This window comes from Apostichopus japonicus, chromosome 6 (assembly GCF_037975245.1).
Source record: "Apostichopus japonicus isolate 1M-3 chromosome 6, ASM3797524v1, whole genome shotgun sequence".
NCBI classification, from domain to species: domain Eukaryota; kingdom Metazoa; phylum Echinodermata; class Holothuroidea; order Aspidochirotida; family Stichopodidae; genus Apostichopus; species Apostichopus japonicus.
Window position 1 is genome coordinate 3,898,201 of NC_092566.1, and position 17,925 is coordinate 3,916,125.

The following is a 17,925-nucleotide window of genomic DNA, read 5'->3' on the forward strand; positions in this document are numbered from 1 at the left end:
GAAGATATAACTATCCCGTAAGTTGTTTACAATTGTCGAGGACTAACTCACAAGGAAAATCACTCCGAGAAAGTCTTTCGAAATGCGATGTAACAGTCGTTCCCTAACAGGCTAACGACCATATGAAAGTGCACCTTTTCTAGAAGACTTTTGAGGCAGTACATGCAGTCACTTTAAATGGTTCCACCCTCCACTGAGATCTCCCTGCTGCTTCAATACAAGTTGACGAAGCACTTAAGATTTGATCTCACAGGGTGGGAAACAGGGGGTGTCCACGGTAAAGACTTAACATGTCACTGACAGGCACTTTTAGCGATCATTTGTAAGTGCCCTCCAAATGTGTTAGAAAGAGCAAAGTGCTCACTAATGATCAAACAGACACTTGAAAACTTGTCTCATTTGGTTAATTATTTATGAACAATGTCTCCAAACAATAAATGCACTCCAATCTACCAAAAACAATCCAAATCGGTAAAATTTAGGCATTGCGCCCTCACTGACCCACTTCCAGATCAAAGCCTACGTCCTCTTCCTTCTACATTTACCACAGTAGTTTGTGCAGAGTGCAATATATGTTGTATAAAGACAGCCATAGGCGTAGGAGGCGGGGGGCTGGGAGGGCTGCAGCCACCCCATCCAAAAAATTTGGTGAAAATTCAGGCAATATGCTGAAATTTTTCGGGCACCTACTGAAAGAAAAATAATTTGCTTTGTGTTTTTCAATGGTTAAACTGATATTATTATGATCATTATTATTTTAACACCTTTCCCAATAAATATAACCAATATAGAAGGGTAATTACACGGCAAATTTTTATATGTTATTGGCATGCGATGTAATACCGACGCATGCCTATATATATGACATGTACAGTTTAGTAATATTTTTGGGCTAGTCGTTACAGCCCCTCAAATCAAATTGCCCGGGCTCCTACGCCTATGGAGGCAGCTAGATAAAAGGAAGGTTAATTGAAAATATTTCTTACACTCACAACATCAGAACAGTTTACTCATTATTGGACAGTTTCTTGTTTAATACGTCTGTCTTCTCAACATTTTGGAGATTTGGGAAAAATTGGGGCCTTGGAACCTCCATTCAGCAACCTTGAGAACTTAGAAGCTCTCAATGATTTCAAAATGTTAAAATTTTAGAAGCAATACCAAAAAGCACTCATTTATGCAATTAATAAAGTTTACTAAAATGAAGGTTCTAATAATCAGATGTTGTGCAATGTTCTTGATCTTTATTCTAGACAGTTCTACACATCTAACAAAGGGGTATGGTTTAGCATGTAGTTAACCTCAACATTTCCTAGTAATTAGAAATGGAACCCTGAATCCTATCCACATACAAGTGTAGGCTAGGCTAGGCTAGGCATCTCTGTTATAAATAATGTGGTAGGCCAAAACTTGGTGATGATGTTGATTCAGCATCAATTCTGATGGTTAAATAGATTTTAGTGCAAACATGGCATTATATGGAGATATAGTTAAGAGAGTAAAATGAAGTCTCACAGACAAACTCCAAAACTACCTGGTTTGGGTATGACCAAGCAAGGGAGGAGGTGATAGGCTAGGACCTGGACAGTCGAGGGTCAAGGGGGAGCGGTGCTAAAATATTAACCATTTATTAGGCTGGGTTAATGGGAAGGTGGAATAGTAGAGTCTGAGAGACAGGTAAGAGAGGAGCACAGTAAATCCAGTTGGTGTAACCCAAATGGTCTGTTTATAGATGTTCAAATGGATTTGGCAGACCTTTCAGACAATGTTTATACATTGGAGACTATAAGCTAGTGCTGAAGATGGATGGCTATTCCAATTTCTGTCAGCTTCTGTCTTCACCATTTGATATCAACCTCTCAGAATGAAAATCAATCTGCTAAACTAGCCGGAAAGGTCACTTAGAAATCTTATATTCCCTTGGTCATAGTAAAAAAAAAAACTCAAATTTTAAGTTAAAGAATCAAAATATAGGATAGGAAAAAAAATATGATCTCTCCTTGTTCCAAACTTTTGGAGTAACTTATGAAGAAAGTAGGATTACAACTTGTCAACATCTACTTAAAGGCTTACTGCAACTTTCAAGGTCAAAATTAAAATGATATTGTTTCTGTTTAAAGATAATGATTGTTTACTGCAAAGCAAAAGATGTCTGCTAGGCCACTAACAAAACAGTTGTGCCTGATCAATCCTGTCCATACACAGCTGAATACAGGTAGCTGCCATATTACTTTGACGTTTTCAATACAGACTAACATCCTAACAAAACACTCAACCCTCACCCCTCAGCTTTTTGAAGACCTTCACGAATTGAGACAAACAGTTTGAGGATGTTTTTATTTTATTTTTGAGGGGCCAGGTTAATTGGCAAATTCTGTCAACTATTGGCCCAAGATCTGCAATATTAGCATTCTGTTCAATGCATTCAATTACAAAGACATTCAAAATTGAGGACTTATTAAGAATACAGACACAGATTACAATCAAGATCCTTGAGGAAAGAACTTCCAGATATCACTTCCTACTAGGAAGATGTTCTGAAGACGATCAAGAAACAAATAGGCCCATTTTGGGGGCAAATATGATAGAACTCTGACTTTACATGCCCATAATAATAGAGGAAGGATGTTTATCGAGTATAAAATTGAAAATTCTGAATATCCACTTGACTTATACAGATGACAGGATCTGATCAATCATTCAATCACTTTGGAAGGTTTGAAAGTTTCGGATGACTTACATTATCAATTTTTGATGTTAGAGTGCAAAGATATAATTACGTGAAGACAAGTAAGTGAATACAAACCATTTCTTCTCATAAAAACAAGTTGTTACACCTCAAAACAATAAATCTTAGTAAGAGCTAGATCACTTTCTGGTTACAAGTTCTGCAATTTGATCACTGTAAGGCATGATTATGCCTTCCTTTCTAAAACATTATGAAGCAGTGGCATGCAGAGGATTTCCATGGTGCACAGGGATGGGTGTGGGGGTGGGAGATGAGGGGTGGACAAATTCTAAAATCCCTGACTGCTTAGGGAGGGATATAAACCTTTATGGGAGGGCCATCCAAGATTTAGTAAAGGAGGAGTTGTGACCCAGGGGTTCATTTGAACAAGTAAAAGAATTTAAGTAAATCAAACTGTATAGTTATACTCACTGCATAATGAAACCCATCATGGATACATGTTCCTGAAAAGACAAGAAATAAGAGAAGAATGTTGAAGTTCTGATCTCTGTTATTACTTCAGAAATGGTAGGTAGAATGAATGGATGGTAGAATGAGAGAAGGAAGGGCATTGACCAGAGGAGCCAGTCATAGAGGGAACGCAGTGTTGAAAGGTTACCAGTTCATTCTAGGCATTGTAGAACAAAAGTGCTAAGGTTGTGGGGAGACAGGTAAGCTCGTCACTTAAGTTAATGTATGCATTTCCATAAAAAAAAGCTGTGGTTACGTTAATGCAGTAATGTATACAGAGAATGGCAATGATCGAATGCAATGCATTTTACACAAACCGTATCATGTTAAAAATTCCCAAATTTTACATCAGTTTGAGTATAACCAGACTCACCCAAGATTTTCAATGAGGAAAATTTTATAGGGAACTCATGCATTTTAAATTCAGAATGGTCGCCCCCTTTGCAAAGCACAGGAAAGGGTGAGTAAAAAGTGGGTCAATGGAAAACAGTGCTAAATGATACCTGCTGTTGCAGTTTAGATAGCTGGGAACTATGGTTCGTATTTTAAGAATATCTCTCATGCTTTGACATGAAAATCACAAACTAAATCACAATTTTCACAAGAAAAAGCGAATTTTTCAGGACGAGTATATTATTCTGGCGGTTAAGACCTGCACTGTTCATGACTCATATATCTCCTGAACAGCCAGCAACACAAATCACAACACATCCTTCTTTTTTTCTTTTCCACAAAAGTTTATCTGTTTCTTTGGGTTCAATGGACCCACTGAAGTCTAGTGAGTTTGTTTCCTGTGACATCAGTGTACTGAATGAATGAGGGTTAAAAACTCTGTTTCCCATTGAAGAAGGGATTACCAGGAATGCTGTATAAGAAGATAAAAGCCCTATCTACAAACCACAGGGACTGTTATACAAACCAAAGAGGCTGTTAACCACCTCTGCCTAGAGACAACACTTTCTTATGTAGCTGTGTCCTAAGCTGATAGGGAAAGAACTGAATGCTGAAACCCCATACTGTTTCTGTATATGGACATTAAAGTCATGAATGAAGAGAGTGTAAACCCTTGTTAACAAATAAAGACTATACGCTGTTGTGTGTATAGTTAATAGGTCAAATAAAGGATGGGAAAAGGGTCGGGTATATATGGTTTGTTGACTTAAGAATTATCAGCAGACAATTCCATTTTAGGGGATATCCGGATACAACATAGAGAGGAATAGAGAAGAAGCCCCAAGCCTGCTTTTAAAAACTTTTGTTTTACTTTCAGTTAATAACTTTTTAGGACAGTGGGGTCATCCTCCTCCTCCGATTAAAATTTTTATGAAGTGAGCTTCATAGTACAGGATTATATTTTATGTGTGAGTGACAGTATTATTGAAAAGATAAACATGTACCATTCACGTCAATAGTAAGAGGATTTATGAAGAGTCCAACACATTTTATGACTTTTGACCTATCTGGTTCTGACTTAGATACTCCAAAACTCCCTGGTTTGGGTAGTTTACAAGCAACAATACTTTCCACATTCATGTTTTGTCTGTATCTAATGTGTTCAAGTTCCCCATAAAACTTACTGGTTTGTGTATTTTAGGGGCAACCATATTCCTACTTAAAGTGGGTCGAAGAAGGCAATGCTATTAGATTTTACCAATTTTTGTAGGGTAGGTTTATAATAGGGAAGGACAGGAACATTTATAAGTTGAACGGAGACAGGTAGGAATGGAACAACATAAAGACATTGAACATACAGCAGGAAGGTAAATGTTAATAGTCGAGACACCCAGTCAGACAACCCATTTACTTTATCTTGTAGTTGGAGGTATTTTAAAATTGGTTACCATGACAGCAGGAAGCTTCAAAGGATTTGATACCCTTGTTCAAGTAAATGGAATTGATCAATTTTGATGTCAAAGTTGAAGCATTTTAACGACAGACCAATACAGATGGTTGGAATGAGCGCAGTACCTTCCGCATCTCACAAACAGGAATTCCAGAGTTAACCAAATGCAGACCGAGAGGAAGGATGTGGAAGCCAATGTAAATCTACCAAAACTTCCTATTTGAGCCTTCTTTATATTTGTGAGTTCCTCAATGTTACCTCACACAACAATAAACATCCCTACCTCTTGACGTGAACACCTTCCGGTCAGGTCGTCCGTCCGCAGGTCTGCAGGAGATGTGTGATTTTCAAAAAATTTCCAAATAAATGTAAGAAACTCTAGCTGGTTGTTATCAAAATACCATTGTAAACTATTTGAAAGGAAAACACTCAAAGGACAGGCGCTTTCTGATCATGTTGGTCAATTTTTCTGTTTTTTTTTTATATTTTTTTTATTGCCAATAAACATCCCATAGTGATATAGTTTATTAACTGCGTTTGTTATTTACAGGTAAATGCAGATAATGAAGAAACAACTGAAAAGTTTGTACTTAATATCTGAATAAATTTAATATTGATTTGATGGGGATAAAAGAGATTAGTCCAGTCCCTGTTTCGATAATGTTGAGAGAAATTGATGACCAAACGCAAAATATTGAATATATTTATTTATCAAACAAAACAAACTTTACAGGTTACAGAAACATAAAACATTTGAACAAAAAGTTCTTGGAAAATAAATACCAACCTGAAATCTTCCTATACTAATCAAACATGATGTGACTTCAGGAAAACCAATATTTTATAAAGACAAACAAATTGAAGTTTATATAAGACTTTTGTAGTGTTACCATTTAGAACATTGTGGGAAACGTAATACTTACTCATACACAAACACATTGTGCATCACTATTAAATTGGACTGTCACGTATCCATACAAAAATACAAAATCAAAACCTTTAACCCAAAGTTCTAGGAAAAGAAATACCACTCTCGGAACTCCGAATACTAATCAAACAAGATCGAGCTACTTCAGGAAAACCAGTATTTTAAAGACAAACAAATCAAACTCACAAGCCTTTTTAAGTTTCTTTTCAATTTTTACAACTTTGGGGTAAAAGAAATCTTGCATTTTGAATGGCTTGAAAATTAATTGGTTTACAGTACCGACAAACTGAAAGGAAGAGAACACTTCCTGTAATTCGTTCTGGGAATGATTCCCATCCTTGGTTTAATAAAAACAAAATCTGGAAAGGAACTTCACTTTTGGAAACTATGCCGCTTATTAAAGTGAAAACCCTTGCGATAGTGTTTTTCATCTCCCATAAAATGAAAGAAAATGCAGTTACGTGGTTCATTACAAAATAAATTTTCCTGAGGTTAAACTAACTGCTTAATTTACAATCCCCATTTTCCATCTGTTGTACTACCTAGTGTTTTGAGGTAGGCGACATCATTATTTGATAAGGATGGCTTCACCACTGAATGAATACAGATTCCCAATAACATGGTTGGCTTGACATGGTATTTGTCAGCGATGTGTTATGGATTTGCAGACATGTACAGACTTTCTTTACATGAACTTTCAGTTGTACGTCCCATGAGAATTATGATATGTTTACTGTTTGCATGTACAGTTAAATCACATTTAAAATAACAAGTACCAAAGGAAAAGAAATAACATTAGAGGGGTTGCTATATATATATGATAGTTATATTCTTGTATGTAACCATGGAAACTAACTTTGAAAATGAGAGTAAATCTGAATATGTATGAAAATGGAAGGCATACAAATGAGGGCTTAAGAGCACAGCTCTGTTGCAGCACAAACATTAATAATTTGGAGGTCTCAGGTTCAAATCCCTTCCCAGAAAATTATTTGTCTTCATTCTTTCCTGATTTGTTTAGAACTTCCCAGTAGATATATTGTACCTTGCAAACAGATTCGATCTAGACACTGTTGTGTGGTTAAGTCAGTAGAAGGGTCAGTGACGGGAAGTGAGAGTGCGAAGCTTGTGAGGAGACAGGTAAGGCACTGGGTCGAAAAGAAAAGCTGCAGCCGCTGCATGATACTCTGCAGCAAGGCTGCATCAAGAATAGAGAATATTAATGTTACAGATCTGCAGTTCCTACTATGTGAAAATGTAGACCGTAAATGAATGTCTATGCAACCTATCGTACTTTTGACAAGGTGCCCTAGTTAATTTCATGAACCAAATAAAGTGCCTTGCACAATCTAAAACATTAATTGATTCCTTGTTTACTATTTTACAGCTGAGGGTCATAATTGGGTCACATTGGATCATATTGTATAATGATTAATTTTTACAGCTCAATACTATGTGCAATGTGGATTTACCACTGTATTGTATAGCCTGTGAAGGAAAGCTACAATAGCATCTGTAGGCCTGTACATACAACAAAGTACAACCTCAATCTTTAGAATTTCTAGGGAAGTAACCAATAGTGACATACATATTCTCTTGTGTAAAGCTATTTTAACCTCAAAAGAGTTTGTGAGGAAATATTGTTACTTTACATTTTTTCATCATAAAGAGCAACTTTTGGAACTCAGACTTGTAATAGGACAGGATGGGAATGATTGAAAATAGGTCAAAATTCTTAACCACTATGTTGATCGTCAAGATACCATTTCGAGTTGTTTGTTTGAATTTAATAGAATCATGAGTTGAAGTATGCACTGCAAAGGTATTCTTAGCTATTATCTAACATTTACATTATTTACACATTATAGCGAGCATCATAAGTCATTCTATTATTTTTGTATCTAAAAGCATTCTCAGTTTGTTTTTTTTTGTTTTGTTTTTTGGGGGGGGAAGGAGGGGGAAGAGGCCGGCGGGAATCATTCAGAAATGAACCTATGTCAACCAACAAAACCGACAAGAGGCCAAACCACTATTGAAAAATTGACCCCATTTGCAATACTTGGGATTTTGTGGATTTCCCATGCATTAAGACTGTGGTCATCTTTATCATGATAATGTATTTACATGCCTGGTGCAGTACATCTACCGCAATACGCTACATTTTGTAATCGGATCGCTATGTGTAATTCTTTGGATTTCTAAACAAGACACAGGGACAATACAAAACTGCAAGATATTTAGAAGGGGAAGATGGATGGAAGTGGGGGGGGGGGTTAGGGGAGAGAGAAAGAGGACACATGTACACAGTGACAATAACAACAATCATTCTCCAAACACACAAACAGACATGGATGGACAGACATACAGACAGACAGAGATATAGAAAGAGCTAGCTTCGGAGTTCGGTGTTTGTTAATTCTTTGTCTTCTTTTTTCTTGCATATAAACAAAGAATAACCTGCCCAGTACCATCAATCCCTGTATTGATTTGTACCTCATGACCACAACACGATATCTTGCAATCGTACAATACAATCTATTGATTTGCTCGTACTCTCAAGCACTTCCTATTGAAATCAGTTTGACCTTAAATGAACGGTCAAAGGGTGGGGGAGATAGTTGTCACAATACTGTCTTACTTTAATACACATGACTGTGATGACATTTTGGAGATTTATCGGTGAATTGAACGTTACATCGAATAATGGACCAATCAGGATGTCCCTTCCGTTACCCTGTTATTTAAATATGTCTGAACTCATTGAGGCAGTGAAACAGTTAGGTGTGATAACACAAACATTGTTAGTCCAAGAAGTCCCACAAGTTTCACATAATTAATCTGTGCATTTGTTAGACTTGCAGTACTTACTTCCAGGTACGGTACCTTATTGGAGTATGATAAAATAATTTTGGCATATTCAAGACAAAAAAACAGTTTCAAAAATGTTCATTTTCAATGCAAATGCTGTTATAATAACACTATTTACTTCTTCAATTGAGCTAGCCTACAACACCCCACACATGTTGTCTAGCAACCAACCCCTTGTTGTGGAAAATGACACATTGTCAACACAGATTGACTGATTTGAACCCCAAAACCCTTCTTTCAGAACATAATCGTCATCAAATTGCAACATCCCACCCATGTGGTCAAGCAACTGACCCTACTTGTGGACAATGACACAATATCAACAAAGATTGGCTGCAGTCAAACCAAAAAATGGGCCTCCTTTCAGGACACAAACTTTACCACGCTTTTTGTGATACCACACACTCAAAGAGTAATTTAACAGTCCCTCCTTCCCCCTCAGTCAAGAATCACAGAGTGATAATGATTGGTAAACAAGAAACTTAAAGGGTTATTCCAGTGGTAGATAATGTAAAACTTATCTGCAAGAGTAAAACATCGCATACACTATTAGTTGAATACCCAATATGTTGATCTTAACTCAATATGTGATTGATTGAAATCATAAAATATCATATTCATCTATGAAGAAGAGTATCAAATATTTGAAGCTCAATAAAACCATTTTCAAAGGAATTGCTGTAATAACGTCATTCACACTGCTGTTGCCAGATGCAATAACAAAATATCGCTAAAATTTTAATATTCATATCTTAGCCATACATAAATGCTATGAGATTATGGTTTTGACCTAAAAGATGCACAAAAGTTCATTTCTTGTGGATTATATGTGACTATTTATACAGTTTGGTGAGCACATTGCACAGTGATGACCACATGCAACATTATGCAGCTTTAAGTTACAGTATAAAACCAACATGTTGCTTTAAAGTTTTTATAGCAAAGTAAAATCCATTTCTGCCTGTTCATACATAAGAGATTATTAAGATGCTCATTGAGTTAATATATTTTGATAGAAAAGGGACAACAGGAACTTGACGCTCCTTATTCAATTTAGGCCAGGAAAAAAGATATTAGATTCACAAGGTTTTTTTTTCCATTTTAACATCAAAACACATGTAAAAGTGAAATCAGTACAGATTGAGGGAGATAGAAGAAAAAGTATGATTTGAGTGGAGAGAGCAGTCAAAGAGACAGGGTACAGCGAGAGTGCTTATGTTGAGTTGAGACAAGTAAGGGAGGAAGGCACACTAAATACCACAATCATTAGAGCATGAATACACAGAATAACTTAAACCATCAAACTATGCCAACCAGCATTATTTTTCACAAATAAGGTACAGTAGTTTGCTAAAAAAAATTAACCAATGAATCCATTATCCATCTCAACTCAACTCTGGAAGGAAGTTTAGTGCAAGAAATGATAATTCATATATAACCCTATGTTCCATTTAAGGGAGCAAGGCAAATCTACTGACAGTGTCCCAATTTGAATTTCAAACTCCAAAAAAACAGGATTTCAAATTCAGGAGCAGCATAACAAAGCCCAATAGGAAATGGAGACCGAATCAGTCTACCAAAAGTACAATGATACCTCATTAGCCAGATAGAAATAATAAAGTTTTCAATCACCACCAATAGCACCCTTTGTTACGTTAAATGTTCCCTTTGATACTCTTGTCACCCAAAAATACCGGCAATTTGGAGTTTCCTCTAGAACACTTTATAGCTCAACAGGTCTATTCAATCGCCCCTCTGCTGTTGTAGGTTCTCTTCGCACCTCGCAACCTAATTAAGCTTGTAGTGGGTTACAAACACCTCCTTTCTACACGATGGGGGGGAGTTTTTTCTCTCTCTTTTCTTTTTTTTTGGGGGGGAGGGGTCACAGACGGCAAAATTTAAACCTGAATTGTGGCTGTTCAGTTCTTTAAAAAAAAAAAGGTTCAGCAAAAACACTTGACAGTTGAAGAGGCCCTCTGGGGCCTTTAAAGGCTCAAGTTGTTTTTACCCAAGTTCACAACTTCTTTTTCCAACCTTGTTTTTACTTTGTCTCCAGCTAGTGCTCCAAGCTGAAGGATTTTGGAGCCCAACCACTCAAGACATTCCTTAGGAAAGTCCTCCCTTTGTGCAAATGCACCACATAAGTTTGTTAACTGTGGATCCCTCCCCTTTGCCTAAGTCATTGAAGTAGTTAGTAGCAGGTCAGTCCACTTTTATTGACATTTCCTCCAAACAAAATTTGTATTGTACTTATGCGACAAGGATCCACTTAACTTGGATTTCAAAAAAAATTGGTAAACAAATAGTTGAAGACCCATGGAATTCAATTAATTCTTACAAATTGACGTCTCAAATATCTATAAAGATCCACCAAGACGACGCGCCTCTGTGCCATCCTGTCATTATAAAGTCAATAGAAATAAGACTGTAAATTTGACATTTCATAGTTTAATAGTTTGAACAAAAAAATTATCAAAATTTGCAAAAAAATTTAGTTCAGATGGTTTAAATTTAATTCTTATGATTTTCTTTTTCGATTCTTTCTATTTGTTAGTCTTCCTTTTTCTTGTTTTCTATTTTAGCCGATTCTTTTTCCATTTTGTTAGGTACAGTACAGTACATCGGACTGCAGAATTAGAAATGATACGAGTAACAAAATGGAAAATTTGCTGTGGATTATTTTACATCTTAGCCACCGAAGAAAGTACAGCATAGCACCATGTAATATTGCAGATATGTCAGTTAAACATAACACTGTAGGAAATAAAGAGCATTATGGGAAATAGAACTTGAATAATGAAGTATTTATAAAATAACAAGGAGTAAGGGAGATGAATCCCTTTCACCCACCCCTTCCCCTCCCTCCTCCCTTCCCTTTGAAACGCATGTTATATTCAACAAATCATAGCCCTAGGAAATGGCAACATGCATGCTTTCTGAAGTGTAGATGGGAAAGTCCTTTATGTAAACTGGAAACAAATAGTTATCCTCATCTCCATATCCATTTAAACTTAAAAATCTTAATCTGTGACTGGAAATGATTGGGAAATTAAAGCTAATATAATTAGGCTCACATAGCTGTCTGTTTCACCTTAGCTTTTTATACTTTTTAAGAAAAGTCACCCAGGAAGGAACCTAAAAACCAAACAAACGAACCGACCGATCCGCTCTCAACCCCAGTCCCCCCCCCCCTCCCCAAGCAATGAGACTGTGACTGTGTGATCATCGTCAGGTGTGCATCACCGTTCCCCTAGAAGGGTAACATAATGCTGCAGATGATCTTGGCCAAAGAGCCGAGAAGAGATCACCTTCACTTCTTAACAGGAACAAAACTTTGGCTTCAGCAAATACATACTGTTTGAATAACTTTAAATCAGATTCTAGTATCTTTGCTCAGATAGACTTCATCTCCACTTTGGATAGTCCCCCAAAAAAAGCTCAAATAGCACTCAAAATCTTGTCCTTCATTCTTCAGATATTTTTCAAAGCCCTGGGAAAGGTAGAAAGAATATCAGTGACTTCCGTTTGTGCTCAAAGAGGGGGGGGGGTCTTTTCTCTTGTCTGAATATATGGAAAGCCATGCATGACTTCTTAAGTATGCTATTGCTTAGAGCTGTAAGGGAGTGTTTAGGGATGGCCAAGGTCCCATTGTTAGAACCCGTCAGACCTTAGCAATGGTAGTATACACACTATAACAAGTGGACTGACTGTTATACAGTGTTATATCTATATCGATCTCTTCCCAATTTTAACAAAAAAATTGTTCTCCACTCTTTCATTAACCATTGTTAAAACTAACACACACATTTGGAAATGTTGGTTTCAAACAGCTAACCAGTCACAAGTTAGGGTTACAACTTACAAGATAACTGGAACAGTACAAAATGAAGATCAAACTTCAAGGTATTCAGTATTATCCCCAAAATTGCTAGAAAGTCAGATCAAATTCACCCTATACTAAGATATTCAAACAAGCATTTTTACTACCTTAGTAAGAGCACCTATACCCACATGGAGACACTCAACCGTCTATTTTAACAATTGTAAACGTCTGGGGAAACTTTCAGGAATCAAAACATTCAGGACAGTACTTTTGAAAACTTCTAGCAACTTTTAAGTGCTTGAAACTTGGAATCAACAGTGATGATCTTTACATAACAAAAGGGATAAAGCTCTCAACTTTATCAATTCAGGTTGATAAAGAAATTTAGAGATAGCCGGACAGTTGCGATAATTAATTGAAAATCTTTGCTTCATTGTTGACAGTAAGAAAAGAGAAGAATGGAGTTTAAACAGATTAAAAAACAAATCTTGGTGTCATTATAACCTACCATCCCATCCACTGGCATTGACAATCTAATCCTAACAAGAATTGATTTTTCTAATTCTCAGTTGTCTGCATGTAGTCACCAATATCTGCAAAGTTTACCAACAGATGATTAGTTTTATTAGCCAACTTACAATTTAATTGAATGAAACTGTTAAAGACACTCTTAAAGTTCTATTACTTCTTTACACTTTTAACACTTGTTAAAAATCCAATATATTCCAGGCAATTTCCGTAAGATTGTAAACACTATGGATGGTAGAATGAGAAGGAAGGGCATCGACCGGAGGAGCCAGCCGATGAGGGTGCACAGTATTAAAAGATTACCAGGGCATACTAGACACGGTAGAATGTGGTGCTAATGTTGTGAGGAGACAGGTAAGCGAGGAACAAAGTAAAAATTAGCTAATTATTTATTATTCTATTCCAGTCAAAAACATGTTATCAAGACAGCTTTTATTAAGCATCACCTGTTCTTTCCTCTCTCGCTCTCCCTTTCTCTGTGTCTCTCTCTCTTTTTTTGACTATAAGGTGTAAGCTAGGTTCCACAAAGGTGTCCAATTATCAGTTTAAATTTTGCAATCCTATAGGCACAAAACCATTACTTTATATTGTCTTTCCACAACATGTATGCATGATAAAGGGAACACTGCAGCAATCTCTACTCAGGCAGCTAACCATTATAAATTATCAGAATCCAACAAGAAAGAATCAATTAGCTTTTCCACAGCTTTATATTATAATGGTTTGAAGGGAAATCTTTTCCCCCGAGGTATACAACAAGGACAACACAACAGTTGTCAACACAGACTATCTTCTAACACTTTTCTTTCACTGTACACTTGTAGGTTATCTAAACGTCTCGCCTGTCCATTTTCTTTCCATTCAGGAAGATTCTCTTTGGAAAGAAGGCAGGTTAACAGCCCTGGTGAATGGCCTATCTTGCGTTTCCTTCTCTGCTACCCCTTTGTTAACTTTCCTTCTTAAAATTTTAGGAGAAAATCTCTCCATAGATTTAACACTCAGAAGCATCACCTACCATATTATGCTCTATGTTGCCATACAGTCCATTCACATTATAAAAAAACTCTGTTATGGTTTCCCGTTTCAAAGGAATCTATTGAAAAGCACTTGAAATTAGATTGATGGGACTCTAAGCAACATGATAGCAAAATATAATAAGAATTATCCAGATTACCTCAAAAACCTTGACAAAATTGGCTTATACAGGAACCAATATGAGAAAAGAATAACCTGAATGCAACATGCACTGTGATTTTGATGGCTTCATTACACTACACTTTTGCCTGTTCACCAGAAATAGCTTTTATAGTATAAATATCCTGAACCACCATGTCATGATAAAAGCAGGTCGTGTTAAAAAGATTTTCAATATATTTGATCTGTGGTGACCTCGGATGACCTTTGACCTATCATAAATATGATAAGTATCAATGCTTCCTACAGTATCCTATTTACAAGGTTTCAGGCATTTGACCTCTGATGACCTCAGATAACCTTTGACCTTCACCAAAAACAATAGGGTTCTTCTACTCAATATGGGGTATCTACATGTCAACTTTGATTCTTGAAATATCATGTTTACAAGCAAGGAGTCACACACGCACACATCTACATGCATACATATACATACAACATCTACAACATCAACATCTACAGGCATACACATACATACAATATCATGACTGCATAGGTTTCTCTTGTCATCGAAACCAAAAAAGTTGAGCATTTGAATAGTGCATCGACAGAAAGGTGGGAAAATAAACCATACCTTGCTTTGACACAATGTTCTTACCTGTCCACACACAACTGGAACACCTTGAGAGTGAGAGAAATGTACTTCCTTCTCCCTAACCCTTGCCCTTCATTCTCCCCCCCCCCACCCCCCAATACACTGACTATCACCAAGCACAAGCGCAGTTTAAACATTACATTAAAATTTAGAAATTTGAATTTTTTACTTGACTATACCACTTCAAAGGAAAGTTTGGCTGGTCAAAATCAAGATAATGAGTTCTCTTGATGTGAGATTTTAGTATAAAACAGCATCAAAAACTTCATCAAAATCAACTCCAAAAGCTGTTTTAAATAACAGGTAAGAGGTCTAAATACACAATCAAAATAAATTATCTATCATGACTACTTCTATCCAAAACATTCTATTCTGATATTTCAACTACCCTTACAGAGCCACACAAGTTGCTCAACTCTAAACTATTTAAAGCCTCTCTAAGGCGATTGTGTAGTGTATATAGAATGTTATTTCTAGGTTATTTGCAATTATCATTAACTGGACAAATGTCCATTATTGCTTTCAGTGTATTAAAAGTGTAAGGGGTACAGTAGGTACATTACAAAAACTACTCCGAGGCCAAAACGATCGTCTAAACACTTTGGTTAGTAGAATGAGAAGGGAGGGCACTGACCAGAGGGGTCCAATCATAGAGGGTGCACAGTGTTGAAAGGTTTCCAGTTCACTCTAGACACTGTAGAATGAGTGCAGAGGTTGTGAGGAGACAGGTTAGTGAGGAGCGAAGTTAATTGTAGTAAATGAAACAAATATAGGGTACAGTCCAGTGGCGTAGGAAGGTACTTTTGAAAGGGGGGGCTGAAGACTGATGGCCGGCCTGGGGGAGGGGTCTAAGGGGAGGGGGTGTCCCCCACCCCTTTGGAATTTTTTTGGCATTTCCAGGTGGCCTCAGATGCAATTTGGTGCAATGTAGCACACTTCAACACCCACTCCATTTTGTAAATAATTTTGCATTTTCACCTGGCCTTAGATGCAATTTGGTGCTCCAAATGAGATTTTTTTCTCATTTGGAAATGAAAAAGGGGTTTTCTGACTTGCGAAGCGGGGGGCGGAATGATACTTCCGCCCCTCCATATTTTTCACTGGGGGGCTTGTGCCCCCCAGCCCCCCCGGTTCCTACGCCCTTGGTACAGTCAGATGGTAATTCAATAGTTGGTAGGCGACTGGTCAACTGTCTCCTATGCTAGTAGGTCACTTTTAAAGAATACCCCTTGAATTTATTCAAAAGCCTTTAATGAGTAAGGTTAGAAGGATAGGAGAAGTGCACATTTTAAGTGGAGTCAGATGAAAGATGAGTAGATATAATTTAAATTTCTCACACATGTATGTCAGGTCTTGCTACAAACCATGAGTTAATAGACTGAATAGCTGGGGAAAATGCAAACACTATTGATACAATCAAAATTGGACCAATTTTTGATGACTTTACATACGAATGGTCAATAGGGGAATTAAGGAGGAGTCAGGGCCTGGATGGATGGAAGCCACACCCCATGTTTAAAGACGTGACCAAATTGAACCAAATTGCATCAAATTGCACCAAATCGACCAAATAGTATTAGAGGATCATGCATATAATATACATGAGGGAAGTAAGCTGTGCATGTTATAAATTGCAACTGTACAGTCCAGACAGATCTACACTATGAAAGAAGTGCAGTTTAACGCTTGAAAGGAATAGCGCAAAAAAGACTATCAATAGATGGCAGCAGTTGTAACTGAACTAAAAAAAAGACACAAAAAATTTGTTTGGTGCTCTAATATTCGATATCTATTTAAGTGTACAGTAACAGCACTGTAGTTGCTGTCCTCTAAAGCCACGGAATGAACTGTAGTGATTTCATATTTTGTTGATTCAGACGATATCCCTACTTGCGACAGCCCGCACACTTTATAAAACATTAGAGAAATTTCCAGAGCAAAAAATATTTAATTACAATAACTCCATTATGGGAAAAAAATGCTTCCATGGCACTGGTCTGAATGGTCTCGTCAATGAAATTATTATTACCCTTACCTGTACATGTTCAACAAGTTGCTGAAAGTCAAAATTATGAAGAGAAAAAGTTCAACTCAAACTGGCAATTGGAAGCCAATAATTTCCTCTTTCTGGAAACGATGTAGACTGCGCAATGCTTTTTCAAATGTTTGCTTTTCCCGTTTCCTACACCTATACAGGAACGAAGATCAAATACAAATCGCAGTCCCGTGCAAATCGCAGTCCGATGAATACATTCGCAGCTTCTACAGGCCAGACAAACTCAAACTCACCCGGTTCACAACAGATTTCTCTGATTAGTAAACACTCAACGTTGTTAGTTTGTGAAAAATTGTTGATAGTAGTTTGTCAACATTCATTTTCTGGTTGGAATTTCATATTTTGTGGACAGGGGAAGAGGGCATGTAAGGGAGGGAGGATCAATGGATCAAAGGGCAAATAATTTGAAGGTATCAAGAATTAGCCTCAAGGAAAGCAACAGAAAAGAGATTTCAAGAGAATTCCCCATTTTTTTACTCTGACCGATTCACACTAGAAGAAATTTATGAGATAATACTTATAGTATAACCCTTTAAATTAAAACATGTTTTCAACTTCAAGATGGTACTTTTTCTATGCCAAATGCAAGTCTTAAGTTTTGCTTCTAGGTTAAAAGCTTCAATTTCTCAAATGTTGGGTGAAGGACACATATAACTCTTTGCACATTAAATGATAAATAGAACACACGAACGAGAGTGCTATGGTTGTGGGGAGACATGTAAGCGAGGAACGAAGTCAATCCATGGTTCACATGAGTGATGGGCAGCAGCATATTGCCAAGATTTAAAGAAGACAAACATACTGTGGTTATCAGTAAGAAGACGGAAGGCTAATTTTTATACTGTAACAAGACATTGCTACTCCCAGTCTCCCAGACACGTCTAAGAATTT

General features: G+C 36.9%; 1 protein-coding gene across 1 annotated transcript in view; it reads right to left on the reverse strand.

Moving 5' to 3' along the window:
* LOC139968710 (extracellular matrix organizing protein FRAS1-like) overlaps nucleotides 1–17,925 on the reverse strand; it is a 137,778-nt gene that overhangs the window by 109,829 nt on the left and 10,024 nt on the right. Inside the window, exon 3 of the mRNA XM_071973012.1 lies at nucleotides 3,161–3,192. Coding sequence (XP_071829113.1) covers nucleotides 3,161–3,192 — 32 coding nt within the window. The remainder of the gene's footprint in view (nucleotides 1–3,160; nucleotides 3,193–17,925) is intronic.